General features: G+C 30.3%; 1 protein-coding gene across 2 annotated transcripts; it reads left to right on the plus strand.

Moving 5' to 3' along the window:
- The first annotated feature begins 2,090 nt into the window (after positions 1 to 2,090).
- Positions 2,091 to 15,821, plus strand: LOC117918823 (serine/threonine-protein kinase MHK). 2 transcript variants are annotated; one of them, XM_034835738.1, is made up of 18 exons: positions 2,091 to 2,184; positions 2,306 to 2,521; positions 2,645 to 2,723; positions 5,738 to 5,806; positions 5,890 to 5,979; positions 8,102 to 8,240; positions 8,373 to 8,475; positions 8,665 to 8,717; positions 10,139 to 10,205; positions 11,246 to 11,354; positions 11,452 to 11,517; positions 11,648 to 11,716; positions 11,800 to 11,860; positions 11,955 to 12,068; positions 13,024 to 13,058; positions 13,146 to 13,191; positions 13,889 to 13,964; positions 15,526 to 15,821. In XM_034835738.1, the coding sequence occupies exons 2-18, from the start codon at positions 2,514 to 2,516 to the stop codon at positions 15,626 to 15,628; spliced, it is 1,287 nt and encodes a 428-aa protein (XP_034691629.1). In that variant the 5' UTR covers positions 2,091 to 2,184; positions 2,306 to 2,513; the 3' UTR covers positions 15,629 to 15,821. The 2 variants fall into 2 exon arrangements, with proteins under 2 accessions (XP_034691629.1, XP_034691630.1); XM_034835739.1 differs by having other exon boundaries at positions 11,967 to 12,068.
- The last annotated feature ends 1,966 nt before the right edge of the window (positions 15,822 to 17,787 follow it).

Raw genomic sequence — 17,787 nt, forward strand, 5'->3', positions numbered from 1 at the left:
TGGATATGAATCATATGATTATAAAATGTGAATCCAATATTATTTTTAATTTAATTTATCTATACTTTTAAAGAAAGTCATATTTTCCTCAAATACAATAACAAAATATTATGTTAAAATTACCTCTTTTATTTTAAGAAATTTATTTTTAAAAAAGGAAAAAAAGGTTATGACTTGTTAATTTGAAAAAAAAAAAAATAGAGACAAAATGCTTCAAATTGTATAAATCAGATTTGTTTTCATCTAATTAAAAATATTTTAAAATTTATACACTTTTTCATGACTCAAATAATTATTTTTTTAAATGACATTTTTTTTCTAACCATGAGACCTAGGACTGTAACTTGGACGCGTTGATGGCTAACCCAAGGTTAACACCAACCCAACCTTTAATATGATGTACTTAACCTAAGCCTAATCCAACCTCATTTTTTCTAAATTCAAATTGAACTCCGATTGATCAAATTAAACTCAGTTTATCGGGTTAAACTTGGGTTGATTAGACTAGACTCAAGTTAATCATATTTGATTCGGGTTGTTTGAGTTCATTGATTGCAAGATTCAAAATTTATCCATAATAATATTTTAAAAAAATTATATATATTTATACCAAAATTTAAATAATACAAAATTTCAAGATAACAATAAAAAAAAAGTAAAAATAAAGTTATATATCTTTTTTAAAAAAACAAAAAAGTATATGATATAATTATAATTTGATATTTTTTAATATTATCATATAGAATAATAAATATTATTAAAATATTAAATAAGGTTCCAGTTAAGCAAAAGTTATGTGAACCACAGCTTCAGCTCAATTCAAAATAAGCTTGAGCTGAGAAAACTTATCTTTTTTAAAAAAACAAAAAAGTATATGATATAATTATAATTTGATATTTTTTTAATATTATTATATAGAATAATAAATATTATAAAAATATTAAATAAGGCTCCAGTTAAGCAAAAGTTATGTGAACCACAGCTTCAGCCCAATCCAAATTGAGCTTGAGTTGAGAAAACTTAACTCAAACTTAATCTAAGTAATTAAAATGTTTGTGTAAACCCACACAAACATGAGTTAGGTGCGGGCAACCCGTCAAAGTTGCACCCCCTAATGAGACTTGATTTAGGATTCTTTTTTTCTCTCCAAAAATTAACATTGTTACTAATATTGAACAACGAATTTGAAAAATTAAAAATACAATTAAAGTTAAAATGTTTAAAAATTAAATACAAATAAAACTGAAAAACTTAATTTTTTTTTTTTTAAAAAAACGTTGACTCTTATTGTATTTCTAGTCTCTTTATAGATATTTATATTTTCAACTAGCGTATTTTACAAGCGAAGTGAAAATCGATATTTTTTTTATATTTTTTGTTTTTAAGGATTTTTTTAGTTTTAATTTAATTTTAAAATTTCTTGTTTTTTTATTCAATTTTATTAAAAAATATAAGAAGATAAGGAGATTTATATAATATAACATATAAAATCGTTATTAAGGATTAGAAAGAATAGTATTTATCATCAAGAATTTTTCCAATGAGATATATCTTATATTATATAATAAAATTTACAATAAAAATAATTTTAAAAATAAAAATTAATTTATAAAATTTCGGCTTTTTTCATATATTTTCTAGGAAGGGTGTAGCATTTTAAAAATAATTTTATTAAAAATAAAAATGATTATAATAATTTTAAAAAATTTAATTGAATATAAATTTATTTTACCTTTTTTATTACGGTCCAAACACTTCCGAAAATGGTAATTTACTACCTTAAAAAGTGGATGAAAAGGAAGAATCTTCTTTGTGCGGAGCGGATAAACTCAACTTCGAGGGAATGGATAGACTTGAAATCATGATTGTGATAAATAATAAGGGCACAACTGTCAATATAGATGGGTCAATTGTGAAAATCCATGAAATTTGAGGGCCCGAATATGCAATTTTCCCAAAATTAGAGGAAAAACATCCCCACATAAAAACAAAGTCTCATCTCTCTCTCCCCAATTTCTTGAGTTTATTATTTATTACAAATCTCACAGCGACGAACAACACATGACCAAGAAAAAACTTCACAGGCACGTTTCTCTCTATCTCTCCAGTCTCCCACCTCAAAAATCTCCAATCCCCAATTCCATAATCAGTTTCCTTCTTTCACTTTCCCAATCTCAATTTGAAGTAAATTGTTTCTATGATTTGATGTTTTGATGATTCGTTGATTTTAATTTTCTCTGCTCTTGTCCTGATTTTCCATTGCCGATGTTAGGGTTTCCTATAATGTTTGTGGTTTGTTTGGCAGATGGTGTTTGTGATCTGATTGAAATTCAAGTGATAGAGGCGGATTGCAGCTTGCGGAGGCTGCATTTAGGAATGTTGTTAGTTTTGTGGCTGGTGTTTGATGTGAAATGGGTGAATTTCATGGCGGTGAAGAGTGTAGAAACCTCTCTCTGGAGGTTGCTAAGAGTACTTTGACAACCTGTGGTTGATCACTTGATTCAACTCTAATTATGGAAAGGCGAGTGGTTTTTTGATGCCCTTGATTGTGACCCACTTTTGGGTCTTCTTTTTCTTTCCTTTTCTTTTCTTTTCGTTTTTTGTGTTTTTTTTTTGGGGGACTTAGTGAATGTTCGGTTTGCAGGTATAGGATTTTGAAGGAGGTTGGAGATGGAACTTGTGGTACTGTATATAAGGCCCTTAATATGGAAACTTATGAAATTGTAAGATTCTTTCGATTAGTAAATTAATCAAATTTTTTGTTTTTCGTTTTTTTTTTTTTTTTTGTTTATACTTCTTTATTGCAATCAAATTGCCTGACTGGGTAGCCTGTGATATGATAAGATTTTATTATTGAAATAAATACTGAAAATCAATAAAATATGAAGAATTTATAGTCTAGGTTACTCATTGTTTTTCCAGGAACAATCTTGTGCAATCATTTAAATATTTTCTGTTTTCTGAAACTAAGTGCAATTAAAGATGGGAATATGAATATACTACTACAGTACTACGTGGGTTTGCCCTGTGGTGCCTCTTGATTTAATTTCCTTGCTTATTGAAAATTCTTGGGTTCTTCAACCTTGGAGTTCTTGTGCCCTGAACTTTTATCTCATTAGTACCCTCATGGATCAACAGAAGGCTTTTGGGTTTCAATGGTTTCATTGCTAAATATGAAAACTTTCAATAGAATATTATTTATATCATTATGATATTATGTTAGTTGTATCATTATAATAGATTGTTATTTTTACCATTATGTTCTTTATGCCTTTAAATAAAGTAAAATTCTCACCTCTTGGTTAATTTATACACTGAAACAGCTTTGTTTGTATCTTTTGATCCTAACGATATATTTAGATGGCAAGGGTTTGAAGTGGGAATAGATAGGTTAGAAATCGAAGCCTCTCATAACTTCTAATTTTCATGTTTTTGGCATTTCCTCCAACTAGAGTGATCAGAATGGAAATTGTCAAGTGTATTTGCATCTCTGCAGATGCGAATTTCCACAATATTTTTTTAAGTTTTAAAATATGTGACACTGTAAGTATAGATATTGGACGTTTCTGATACCTATCCAAAAAGAAAAAAAGGATATTGGGCATTTCTGATATGGTCTAGATCCTGTTGTATTAGTAGTGGCAGTGCTACTACTTTCTCATTTTCTTTAAGTGAATTCTCTATTTGAAATGCATCAAACTTCCTGAAGCAGGTATAACCACCAAAATTCAGTGGCACAGCAGTTGTTCTATTACCCAATGTACAGCCTTTGGATTCCTTTCAGGCCTCTAACCTTAAATCCTCTTCAGAAGTCTGATTGAGCATGAAAGAGTAATAAGAGAGCCTTTTTTCCCATCTCTTTCTACATGTGAAAATTAGTAGGTAATTGTGTGGTTGGTGAGGTGGTGAGCAGAGGTAGAGATGGATTACCGAACAAATTAGGGAAGTTTCACCAGTCCCAGTAGCCAGAAACCCTTGTTTGACTAGGGTCCAAAGCAAAAATCAGTTTCTGTCCTGAAATTTCTGCCACCCATTTTTTGGAAGCAACTTGTTGTCTTCAAACTGTACCTTCTTCCAACTTCATAAGCTTTAAAATCTTATGCTTGCCTAAACTGTGGCTCAATTAAGTGATTATTGACATCTGCAGTATGTTATCCTGCGTCACCGTTTATTTCAAATCCATGAATAGTAACTTTCTTGTAAATTTTAAAGTCTTCCTTTGTCTCATTTTTGTTTTTTTTGTTTTGTTTTGTTTTTTTTTTTTGGGGGGTTTTATTTTTTATTTTTTTAATTTCTAAAGTTGAAATTAGTTCAACTAAGCATTTAAAATACAAACCATTCCATTTAAATATTTTTCAGTGGATAGGTGGTGTTCAAGTGAATTAAGTTAGGTTTGAACTTTACACAAATCAGATCCAGACCCAAACCCAAGGCCAACCTAATTATTAGTGTTCAACCCAAAATCCAAAAGATATTATAAAGTATTGTCATCATTTAGTAAAAAAATTATAGCTAAACTTGCCAATTTGGATTCAAAAGAATTGAGGATAGGCCTGGATCTCCAAACACTAAGCATAATTAAATAATAGTTGCAAAATGGGTTAAATTTAGAATCACACGATCAACATCTGATCCAAAGCAAAGTCATTATTCAATTGGGTTTTAGGTCCTTAGAATTAAACCATTTAAGAAACTACAACTTGATCCATTTATTTTGGAGCTGTTGACAAGTCATGTGAAAAGTTATCATTTCTTGCTTTATGAATAATATATTTCTTTTTACTATTCATAAAATATTTTAAAAAATAGATGGATAAATTGGGTTTGGGGTGAGCCAAACCCAATTATTACCCAATTTTTTATTTTTGTTCTATAGTCTCATTTTTTATTTTTTTTAAATAATTAATATTATTATTCACAAATTTTAATCTATGTGGGTTGGCCATTCTGTTCAGTCTGTTCAATTTTAGACCCTACCAAGTTCAAATTAGCTTGATGTTATCCTATTCCCATCTTTAGCTGCAACAAATTTAAGGATGTATGGATGATCATTTCATATGAAATGGTTCAGACACTGGATTCGCATGCACCCTTGCATTTGGGAGGGAGTTGAACTCTTGCAGATCATCTCACTTTCAAATTGTGGAGGAATTTTCAAGTTCAGGATTGTGTAAAGAAAGAACAATGTCAAAAGGGTGAAATCCTGAATACCCAAGAAGTCCTCTTTTGAGCTCCCGTGAATAGAACAATACCTAGTTGATTCATGGCAATGCAAAAATACAGGATCTAATTGTTTTTATCTGGTCTAACAAACTTGCAGTGTACCTTTCTCCCATGGAAAAAGGTGTATCTTCTTGAGTGTTTGAACCTAGTTAATGTGGTGTTCGATTTGGGTGATACGTGTCAATGAGCTAAAAAAGTGGGAGAGCTAACAATTGTTTAAGGATCAGTAGCTTAAGCATAGAACATTTTGTCATGCATTTTTCACATGGATTCTTCCCCATGTGCAATCCATTTTTGCTTGATGTTCAATGGTTACTGCTTTATCCTCTCACTCTGTGAGTTTCTGATTCAGTATTCTGCTTCACCTTTTAAGCTGTTGTTTTTGGAAAATATCATCATTGTGGCTTTCTTTTTTCTGTTGAATATAATGATTTTATCCTATTTTCCTTCTCTCCACATTATTTGTCAGCTGTAGCTGGACAATATTTTTGAAAAGTGATTTTGTTTTTATTAGGTTGCAGTCAAGAAAATGAAGAGAAAGTTTTTTTTCTGGGAGGAATGCATGAACCTACGAGAAGTCAAGGTATGTGACCATGTCATTTGTTTAAATGGGGGAAGTGAAGAAGCAAGACAGCTGATTGATACATATTAACATTTCCTTTTCAGTCCCTCCGGAAATTGAATCATCCCAATATCATAAAGTTGAAGGAGATTGTCAGGGAAAACAATGAGCTGTTTTTCATATTTGAACACATGGTGAATATTTGAGCCTTTGTTACAATGTTCAACATATTTTACTATGTGATTTCTTGTGTTTCTATTGTGCAGGATAATTTTTTCAGATTTTTTATGTTTGTGCATCATAGTTCACTGAAAATGTGATGGTGGAACATGATGGTAGCTGCCAGTCTGTCTTAATATTTTTATTCATATTCCTATTGCAAATGTAACTTGCGTTTTGTCGCTGATTAGTTTTCATTATATTTGTAACATGTAACTTCATTTTATAATGTTTACTATCCTAACCAAACAGATTTTTAGACAAATGGATTTGGTGACAGTAAAGTGTGTAGAATGTCAGAAATTGGAGACATACTGATATTTAGGATTCAGTGTCAGAAATTGCATTACTATTTTTTGGAATCACTTCAAGTTTTTAATAATCAGTTTGATATCTTAAATCATTTTTTTCTGGCTACCAGTTAAAATAAATATTTGATTTGTTATGTTGTTGAGTACGTAAGGCAGCACCAGAAAATATAGAAAAGAAGGCTCATAAGCTTTCATTCTGAGTCGAGGCTTTATAATGGAAGTTTCTAGATGGGATAGGCCCAGTTTGTAGATTTTAGCCATGTAGATATGTTTAGGAAAAGCGTCCTAGATGGTCCCTTAGTTGTTTTCCTTTTGAGATATAAGTTACAATGCTAGGCTTCTTAAGGATAGATTTTATTTAAAATGGGGTTAAAGTCAATTTATTTACCAAGCCTATTGTAGCATTACTGTCCTAAATACTGTAGATATTGATCACTCTACTGTTGCAGTAATCTAAATAAGGCTTTTGTGTCTTTTTGAGTTGCTTGACTTATGGGCAATCTGATAACTGAATTATACACACTCAAAATTTATGTGCTAGGTGCGTCTAATAAACATGTTTCTTGTTTAAAAAAAAACGTATTTAATAACATGTTATAGTAATTATTAAAATCTTCATTTTTTGCAGATTGAATGTTTTTCATTTTAAGAACTATAACTATCAAATCAAACTTTACGAATTTGCCACTGCCTTTTTGGCCTAATGATGATATACTTTTTGTCATCTTGAAGTTTTCAGCACTAGAAGTAGAAATCTAAAGATGTTTAAACCAAATTTCAATTTTCTTGGGCACCATCTTAGTTTGTGCAACTTTTAGTGTGAATTATAGATTGCCACTATTTTAAGTGCTATGCTTTTGAAGTGAATTAATGAATGATCAATGAGAATTTGTAGCCTTAAAGTTCTTGTTAAAAGGTGCCTTATTTCTTAAGTGTGATGGCTCCAACACCCTCTCCTCTCTCTCTCTTTCTCTCTCTCTATAACACCCCCAATCTATATCTTTCTGTGAGTGTGTTTACTTCAAAAACTCTAGGTCTTCTGAATCAATATGTCTATTTTCCTTCTTGCCCTTCCTTTTTCTCTCAATTTGTCTTGAGAATAAGGTCTGACTTACTCTGACAAAAAAAGGTTTGCTGTACTGTTTCTGTTTGAATTATGCCTGGAACTTTTCATCCGAACCATGACAAACCTTGGGGTATGTTTGCTTCATGGAATTGAGAGTATGGAATGAATGTTCCCTTCTTATTCCATCCATTCTAATGTTTGGGTTGTGCATGTGTTTCATATATGTCTCTGTGTATTTCTATTTATTTCAATATGAAAAACAAAACATGATATTGTACAAAGATAGAGGAAAATGATACATGATACAAGTTTCAAGTTGATAACTATGTAAATAACTGAGGCATGACATATTTTTTTGGACATGCTGCTTTAGTAGGGTTATATGTTTTATTCTTAGGGCGACTCCACACAGAACTCTTTCTCTCTCTCTCTCTCTCTCTCTCCCCCTAGTTAGTTATCTCTTTAAAATGGTAGGTTTAAACAGAATATTTCTGAAAGAATTGGTGCAAGTTGTTTCTGCCTATACGATTTTCACTGGTCTGAGAAACACATGCCAACTGTTGCATAATGTCCTTTTCTCAAGGTTCATTACAATAAATAGTCTTAGCAAAATATAGTGATTAGATGCCACTCTGTTATTTTCCAACTGTCCTAATTTCTAAATGTACCAGATGCCATTTTGGTTAATAATTGCTTGAGTCTGGAATTTGCATTTCTCAGGAATATAATCTGTACCAAATAATGGGAGAACAGAAAAGACCCCTTTCAGAGGAAGAGATACGGAGCTTTATGTCTCAAGTGCTGCAAGGACTTGCACACATGCATAAAAATGGATATTTTCATCGGGACTTAAAACCTGGTATGAAGTTGACTTCTACAAAATTATGCACTTGTGCAGTCTATGATTTGGAATTTTATTTGCATCTTCATGAAGAATTGTGTAGGCTTTATCTAATAGTGTATATTATCAAACACCATTTCTGTCTTCAAGAGAATTTGCTGGTGACAAACAATGTGATTAAAATTGCTGACTTCGGACTGGCTAGAGAAGTATCATCTATGCCTCCTTATACTGACTATGTGTCCACACGGTGGTGAGTCTTCTATTAAATTTTTCTGTGTATGGGCACATGTGTGTGCGTGTTTGTTGGGTACTGAAGTGAATTTAACATTCTTGGTTGAATTTTTGTGTGTAGGCCCATGTGTGTGGCTTGTGTGTTTGTTGGGTGATGAAGTCAATGTAACACTCACATCTTATGTTTTGATTTCAATATTTGTGCAAGGTACCGAGCACCAGAAGTCCTGTTCCAGTCTTCATCATACACCCCTGCAATTGGTATGAACTATTTCTATTCCTGTTTATTGCAATGCTTATCAGCTTCACATTCAATTTTAAGCAAGAAGCTGGTTTGGTTCTCCTTGTATGGCTGCTATGAGCTTGGTTGATTGCAGTTGCAGTCAATAAGTATTTCAAACTCGACATGTCAAAAAACCCATGTCCATTTTCATTTTCACAATATTTGTTCAAAAAGCGTTTGATTTTTCTAAACATTCAGTTATAATAGCTGAAAATTAGTATCTTTTTTTTTCTGATTTGGAAAATTTATTGTCAATTGTTAATTAAAATTCTAATAATTAATATCAAGTGGGTGCAGAACTCTTGGTCATAAGGTCAAACACACCAAAATAGAATGACTAGGAATAATCTCCGAAATAGTGTATAGGCAAACATAATGAAAGAAATTCTTGTTGAAAAAAACCATAATTAGAAGAAATTATCAAATTATCTAAGCTACATGTAACTGTTAACTCATTGACTCCCAGCTAACTATGATATCTTTTTCTCAATACTTATGTGTTCTAGTTATTGTCTGTTTCCCATGTTTGTTTTTTTATGGGGCCCTTGCCATGTTGGTGTATTTTCTCTCTCTAAAGCTGAAACTGGTTAAATTGTACATTTTATACATTATAGGAGCTAAAAGCTAATAAAATATGTTATGTTATTGTTGGTTTATCACATCACTTCATATTTATAAGGTTTTAGTATGAAAATGGGTGTCCTCTTATTATCATGCAAGATTAAAAGAAAGCTAAAGACTTTCTTCCACTTTGCTTTTAGAAGTTTCTAACATCTATTGCTGGTTTGACCAAATATTCTCACTCACTTCAAAAAAGTGATTTGGTCAATGAAATCATATATCTTTGAGAAGAAAAAATTCAAGGTATCAAGCAGTTTGTTCTATGATGTTGCATATTGATTTTATGTCAGTTAAAGCACATGTATTGTTACATGAATGTATCTTGAATACTTGAGACTTGAGAATTAGTCATCTGGAACATTGATTCTTTGTTTGGATTTCTTTTTTATTTGTTTTTTTTTTTTTTCTTTTGTTACTAGTGTATGATTCTATAGGAGTATAAGTACAGATCAGCTCATACTTGGGAGATATGTCATCAACTGACACTTTGTATCACATCCGCATTTTTTTTTTGTTTTATTTTTTTCCCCTTTGGTTTTTAAAAAATTTTCTTTGTATTAAGAAAAACTGGAATTAATGGTCTGTTGTACGTTTATCAATTTAGAAAACCATGTATTATTTGAGTAATTTTTACCTTGTCACTTTGGTGAGAATGTATATTTACCAGTGCAAAGTTGTTGGTTTGAGCTCTAATTGATTCATGTTAAATTGCTCATTTGGAGATTCATTTAGTATTGGATAGCAGAGGACTGATGTCTAATCATGGAAATACTTGCAGACATGTGGGCAGTTGGTGCAATACTAGCTGAGCTTTTCACTTTGTGCCCAATTTTCCCTGGTGAAAGGTGATTATACTCTCCCAAAGCTAATTGGACTGTTTCACTATAATAGTTAGATGACCAACTGTGATGGAGAAATAATTGGCAGATAACTTGTAATAGTCATGTAAATGTATTTAATTGAGCTTAGTGAACTCTCTTTGGGATAAATTTTTTTTTGATCAGAAACAAAGAAGATTATATTAATAAACTCTTTGGGATAAATTAACCCATCAAAACATTATCTTCAGCTGCTTATGGTGCACTGGCATATGGTTAAGCATGTTACTGGTTTGAAGGAGGAAGGGCTATATCTATTCGAATGAGTTCATTTTGTCTGTCGAATGTTTCTCATTCTTTACCAAGATTTCCTTGTTTGCCAAGGAAAGTGTGAAGAAAATAAAAAGAAATTCGAAGTTCCATTTTCTGATCCTTGGCTCTTTAGAAACAAGAAACTTCAACTTTTGTGGGCCAATTACTTCTCCAAAACTTAGATGGATTTTCTAAACTGAAGAAACAGATATGTAGGTTTCAAATTTCCTGCTACCGCAGCGCACCTCTCCCCACCAAATAGAGCATGAAACAATTTAGCATTGATTGTATAAAGTTGTCAGCTTAGTTGTTACTCCTAATCGATTGTAAACACTAAATCATGTTGGGACACTTCTAGCCTGTTGGCCTGCAAGAATTACTGAATCTTCAAATTGCAGGGTATATCAGCGGACATCCAATCAAAAATTGAAATTAGTTCAATACAGTGTTTTGATCTTTGAGTCCAATTAAATTTTTCTTTAATAATCTGTTCTAGCTGTTTTCTTTTTAATTTGTGCTGAACTTGTTCTTCTTTGAGAATTGTTTTCCATGCTTAGCGAATCCTATTTGTTTCTATAGGGCAGCATCTTAGTGATGTTAATGTTTTAAGGTATTTGCTTCATACATGATTCAAAATTGAAAATTCATTGCATATCATGTGCACCATTTCATAATCAAGTGTTATCTGAACTAAGAGAAACTTGGCTGCACCTTTTATTTTAAAGCTTATAAGATGATTTCCTTTATGTGGGCAGTGAAATAGATCAACTATACAAGATATGCTGTGTCCTCGGCACTCCAGATTGGACTATTTTCCCTGAAGCTACAAATATTTCACGATTATTAAGTGTTAGTTATTCAGAGGTGAGCCAATTTCTGAACAGTTAATTGGTTTCCTACAGCGTTCCTCTATACTTTTTCTTTTTGTCTCACTTACCTGTTTTTTTCTTTTTGTAAATAGATTTTACCTGCCAATCTTTCTGACATTATTCCCAATGCTAGCTTGGAAGCAACTGATTTAATCATGGTGGGTGGGTGTTGATACAGTCTGTTTCTTTTTACTAAATTAACCTCATAACATTTGACATCTTATTTTTTCCTGAGTGGACTTTTTTCAGTATATTTTAGTATCTTATACCCTTTTTGGCTGTGCATAGCAACTTTGTTCATGGGACCCACTAGGGAGGCCAACTGCAGAGCAAGCACTCAAACATCCATTTTTCCATGTAATTTTGTGCCCTCAAGTTTCTTCTCTGTCTCTTAAACATTTTTTATAGTTGATCTATTTTCTAAAGTATCTTATCAATAGGTGGGCAAGTGGGTTCCTCATCCACTCCCAGATCCATTTCAGATGAAGCAAAATGACACAGGTGAGATTGTTGGATGCACACTGCTAAAATCTTCAGTTTTATGTAATCAAATATGATATTTTTATTTAATCTCATTATTTTTCACTTGTGCTACTTTCCACTGCAGCAAAGCCTAACCTTGAGTTGAACCTATGGGACTTTGGCCGTGAACCAGATGACTGTTTTCTTGGCTTGACACTGGCAGTGAAGCCCAGTGTGTCCAACTTGGGTAATACATTTGTTCCTGTGGTATTTTTGTAGTTTTATGAATTGGTTTCTGCTTTTAGGCATGAAGGGCAATAGCAACCGGACAGGTTAAATTACTGACCTGCTCCACCCTGCTCCGCTGGTATGAGATGGTGTGCTAATAATAACCATGGTGGAAGTAGGGAGGTTTTTTCAACTATTGATATGCATCTGGCTTGGAACGGAAGATGATTTTTGTATTCTTGCCTTGGAAACTGGATTTATTTTAATTATGTTTATTTTATGGTCTCTAAACGGTTAAAGTTTAGGAACTTTTTGTAAATAAAATGTCATAGCAAAGGACCCATGTGCAGGCATTATAATGAACCGGGAGAGAATATCTCTATGCAAAGAACTCAATTCTCTCTTTATTTTCTGAACCTTTGATATGGGATGTGTTTGGGACTATTTGCATCTCCCATAAGATGAAAATGTTGTCAAGTCATTAATTTTTTTTTTTTTTGGATAGATAAATTTTTGTCCCCTTTGAGACTTGAACCTGGAACCTCCCATAAACCCTCCCGATTCCTTTACCACTTGAGGCAGGCCTCAAAGTCATTAATACTTTGAACATTTTCAATATTGGGAATAAATGGACACTGAGAAGCTTGTGCTTTCTGTAATGGAGCTGCTTTCCTTCCTTCCCTTTATGTTGCCTATGTGTAACATGGACATGGGGCATATTCATCTTTTGTGGGCAGTTACATTTTTCAAGACTTGGCTTAAAATTAGTAAATTACAACTCATTGTGTTTTTGAAGTGTTTTCTAGTGTTATGCATGTATTTGGGCCATAGCTGTTACCCTTTGGAGGAATTTAGGATAATTTGATATTATTTCTTCAAAAATTTTGGCTTTTCCATTGAATCCTTTCTCTGGATTTATTTTACACCTGTTTTCTGAGAAGCTTCTCCTGAATTTGAGGAATTATTCCTTGCAGAGATGGTCCACAAGGTATCTCAAGGTACAGGAGAGGTAAGCTTTCTGGGTTGCATTTTTTCCTTAATATTAAACAAATTGCTATACTCTAATCTGAGAGATTACGAACTTTATATTGCGCAGGATATATTGTTTTGCTCTGGTTTTCAGGACAGTTCGGGAAAGTCAGGTAATTCTTTCGTTCATTGCTCATCTGCTCTTTCTGGTAAAATTAGCTATGTCTCAATGATAAACATTCTACTCTGTTACATTGGCTTGGACCAAGTTTTGGATGTTGATGTGTGCCTAAGTTTTATTTCCATTTAATGTCTAATTTAAGGACACTGGACTATGACTTTCTATCCTATTTTGTACTTTTTCTCATTCTATACCCTAGCTGAAGTATATTGACTTTCCTAAGAATCCAAGGTTATTTACAGTCAACTATGAACTACTCTCCATTTTCTTTGTTAGACATGCATGTTGACTGCATATTTGACTACTAGGCATGCCATGTCATGTCCAACATGAGTGTCCATGCAATATAGTTTCTTCTTAATGGAAAGAGGAAAACTGGCAGAGGCAGGGCATAAACCAATCTCAAGATCTAGTGTGTCCTTTTACTACTATAGAAATTCAGGTTTTACTAAATTTAAGATCTAGCATATCCTTATACTTCTAAAGAAAGTCAGGTGTTCTAAATTTTTAGTTTGTGATGTCTCTCTCTCTTAAGATTTTGGATGTCCAGTTTAAGGCAGAAGCTGCAAGTTTTAATTCATCATGGAATGAGAGATCATTCTAATTCTCTCTTAACACAATGCTAAATGCTTTTTTCCCTATTGGTTTAAAGATTCATGCTGATGGCTTCTGTGTGCTTCATGTGCCAGTTTTTTGGTCAGTACTTTCCCCTGATCGGAATGGAATTGACACATCGGTTGATGCTTCGCTGTCATTATCATTTAGGTCAGTTCTAATCTTTAACAATTCTTTCCTGCTTACATCTGTCAATTGGCAATGTCTTCAAACCTCACTCTTTACATGTGTGTCATTTTTTCGTCAAATTTATTTTGAGCAAAACATGCACATGCCAACTAGCAGCTTAGGGGAACTATTGTTCAACACTTGGTGGTGTTTGTTTTTTTGGCTTTTTACTGAAAGCAATTTAGTTTTAGAATTTAGGTTGTTTGTTTTTTTACTTTTTCATGACTTATTATAAACTTTTTACTAAATAGAAAAAGCCAAAATATGTAGCTTTTTCTAAATAGAAAAAATAACATATTGGTTTTTTTTACTTTTTAATACTTAATAGAAATAAAATACTACAAAAACAAACAACCTAATATTTAACACTATTAAGTATTAAAGTTCTATTTAGAATTAAGTAAAAAAACAAACACCACCTAAAAGCTTTATGTAATTTTGTTTCTTTAAGTACTTATTCGTCTAGTATTTTGTTTTAGTTTTACATTTACATGTGAAAAACATATCTCGAAACTAGTAGCTACTTATTTAGTACTATGGCTTAGCAACCAAATATCTTAGGTTTGCCGGCGTTTGTTTTTTTGACTTTTTACTGAAAGTAATTTGTTTTCAGAATTTAGATTGTTTGTTTTTCTACTTTTTCATGGCTTATTATAAACTTTTTACTAAATAGAAAAAGCCAAAATATGTAGCTTTTTCTAAATAGAAAAAATAACTTATTAGTTTTTCTTTACTTTTTAATACTTTATATAAATAAAATACTACAAAAACAAACAACCTAATATTTAACACTATTAAGCATTAAAGTTCTATTTAGAATTAAGTAAAAAAACAAACACCACCTTCTAAATCACCCCATCATACTCCTCATTGTTGATCAGCCGATTCACACCGATTAGTTCTGTTTCCCATTCCATTATGGGAATAAAAGGCCTGAGGTTACCCTATAGTCATTATAGAAAGACTCATATTTATCATTTTTTTTATTTTTTATTTTTAATAACCGAGTAACCTTCCATGGCCAAGCTCTTAGGACTTTCCATTGGGACCCAAACCTCAAGGTTTGACCGTCCCCCAACAACCAACACTGGGTAAATTCAAGGTATCATAAACGACAGGATTCAAACTTGGGACCATATGCCACTTGCAGGGACCATACTTCCTAGTATTCGTTCTGACCAACTGGATTACCCTTATGGGTCTCATATTTACCATTTTTATTTAGGATATCTCAAGAAAATTTCCCAATTTTTAAGATTTTATGGCTTTGTTTGGAAAGTATTTTCGAAAACAATAGTTTGTTTGGGAATTTAAAATGTCCTTAACCGGTTTTCTATATTTTTAAATATTTTTTAAAAATAATTTGTATATGTGATGATGTATTTTTAATCATTTTCTATATTTGTATAATTTTTTTTTTTTTATCGAAAACAACTAAAAGTGGTTTTTTGCACTTAATCCTTCCTGAAATCAAAACATAGCTTCAGGGTGAACATAATTGGGAAAATTTTCTGATGTGATTGTGTGGATTTGCTTGTGGCAGTTCAATTCCACATCCCTCAGTTGGAGTTAGAGAGTCAACAGCTGGATTCTCCATCTTCGGCTGTCCATTGTTGGCCAGGCCCTCACAGTTTCAACAGGGTTGAGTATTTCTGCTAACTTAACTGCTGCATATTTCTAATAAAGAAGCTGGGCTTGTAGAAATATGATCTCTAATTTATTTCATTCGTTTACGAGAATTTATTTTTATTTTTACTTTCTTACATTGTAATTATGGGTATAGTACTCTGTGCATTATGAAAATATTTTTAACTTTATATTGACCAAAATTCCCTGTAATTTTCCTTTTCCTTTTCCTTTTTTTGGAGATATTCGAGGGTATTTCTCAATAGAAATTTACTATGGAACTTGGGATATTATATAATGTTATATATATATATATATTATTAGAATTTGTACTCTATTATGTTTTTTTAATTAGAATTTGTTTGGGGTGATTATAGGAAGGGTTTTTAATATTTTTAATACTTAAAAATTGATTATTTTTAAAAATAAATTTGAGATGTTTTCGGTTGATTTTGTACAAGTTTTATGAATGATGATTAAAAATATGAAAAATATTTTGAAATTTTTTATATTATATATATAAGAAAAGTGTTTTTCACATTTGAGTATTCAAATTAAATTTTATTGTTAGATAAAAATTTAGAATTGTTATCATTTTTAAAAATTATTTTTGCCCAACAATATTGATAATTGACATTTTGACAAAAAAAAATATTGATTTTAAAAATATAAAGAAATTTTTTTAAAAATTATATAAAAATTAAAAATAAACATTTCAAAGTTATTTAAAAAAGTATTGATATATATAATTTTTTATATTTAATAATAATATTTTGATAAAAAAATATAAATTTTATAAATGTATATTTATTATTAAGTTATATTATATATATATATATATATATATATATATATATATATATATATATATATATATAATATTAAAATTATGATCTATTTTAATTTGAATGTATTCAATAATCAATGGTATCAAATAAATAATAATATATGTATAATTTTTTTAATATTTTTATTTTTATATTTAATAAATATATAGATTATATAATTAAAAAAATTATTAAGAAAATTATGTTTTTATATTTTTGGTAATAAATTAAGGTAATAAATTAAATCAAATATAAAAATAAAAATAATCAAAATTAATTTATTTAATCATCCAAAAATAAAAAATAAAAAAAATGGAATATGGGTAAAATACATGAAACAGAAAAATTAGTAAAATATCTAGATCTTGAAATATTGATTGATCTATCAATGAAATAGTAAAACATGAGAATGATCAAAATTTAGAAAGATATCTAGAAATATTTATTGATGGATATATATTTTCAAATTTGATGTGGGGATATATTTGATATATATATATATATATATATTAAACGATGGGGAAATATTGGTTGATGGATATATTTTTCAAATTTGATAAGGGGATCTGGTTGATTGATATATATTTCAAATTTGATAAAGGGATCCAAATATATTAAATCGACATTCGTTGTTAAAGGTATGGGTAACCTAAACTTGATATTATTATTTATTTATCATTTGATAATATTATTTATTTATTTTACTTAAAATATGAAACATATAAAAAGTATGATAAAAGAACTCTAGCCTTCATTGTTTTTTAATTATATTATAACAATAAGTGTCCACTTGTACACGTTTTTATTGTTCTATTTTTTAAAATTAGAAAATAATGGTAACTTTTGTATAATATATAAAAACTCCTAGAGACGTTGAAAAAGTAATGGTTTTGAAAACAAATTTGAAATTTTTTTATTTTTAAATATATGAAGTAAATTCATATCTTTTATACAAAATATTCTTTTTTTATATAAATTTATTTTTAGTTTTAATCAATAAGATATTTTAAATATCAATTTATTATTATTAGGATATTTTTAAAAATTAAAATTTGAGTTTAAAATTGTAATTTATATTAAATTAGTAAATAATAGTATTATATGACTTTGAGACATTTAATTTTAAAATAATATTTTTATAATTTAATTTATATTTTATAACTTTGGAATAAGTATATTATTTATTAAAAAATTTCATTATATTTTTTAAGGGGAAGCAAGCTAGTTTCCCTTGAAACACATTTTTTGAATTCATAAATCATGAATGTCTTGCAAGAAGCCAAAAAATAAAATATAATAATAATAAAAAATGAATAATAAAAAATAATAAATAAAAAAAGCTACCAACAAAA

The sequence above is a fragment of the Vitis riparia genome, chromosome 7 (genome assembly GCF_004353265.1).
Source record: "Vitis riparia cultivar Riparia Gloire de Montpellier isolate 1030 chromosome 7, EGFV_Vit.rip_1.0, whole genome shotgun sequence".
Classification (NCBI taxonomy): Eukaryota; Viridiplantae; Streptophyta; class Magnoliopsida; order Vitales; family Vitaceae; genus Vitis; species Vitis riparia.

What these genes read in the sequence shown, in the direction of transcription:
- LOC117918823 (XM_034835738.1), top strand. An exon ending in CCAATTTTCCCTGGTGAAAG is followed by an intron (nt 10,206 to 11,245) that starts GTGATTATACTC and finishes TTATGTGGGCAG; the next exon opens with TGAAATAGATCAACTATACA. An exon ending in GCCCAGTGTGTCCAACTTGG is followed by an intron (nt 12,069 to 13,023) that starts GTAATACATTTG and finishes TATTCCTTGCAG; the next exon opens with AGATGGTCCACAAGGTATCT.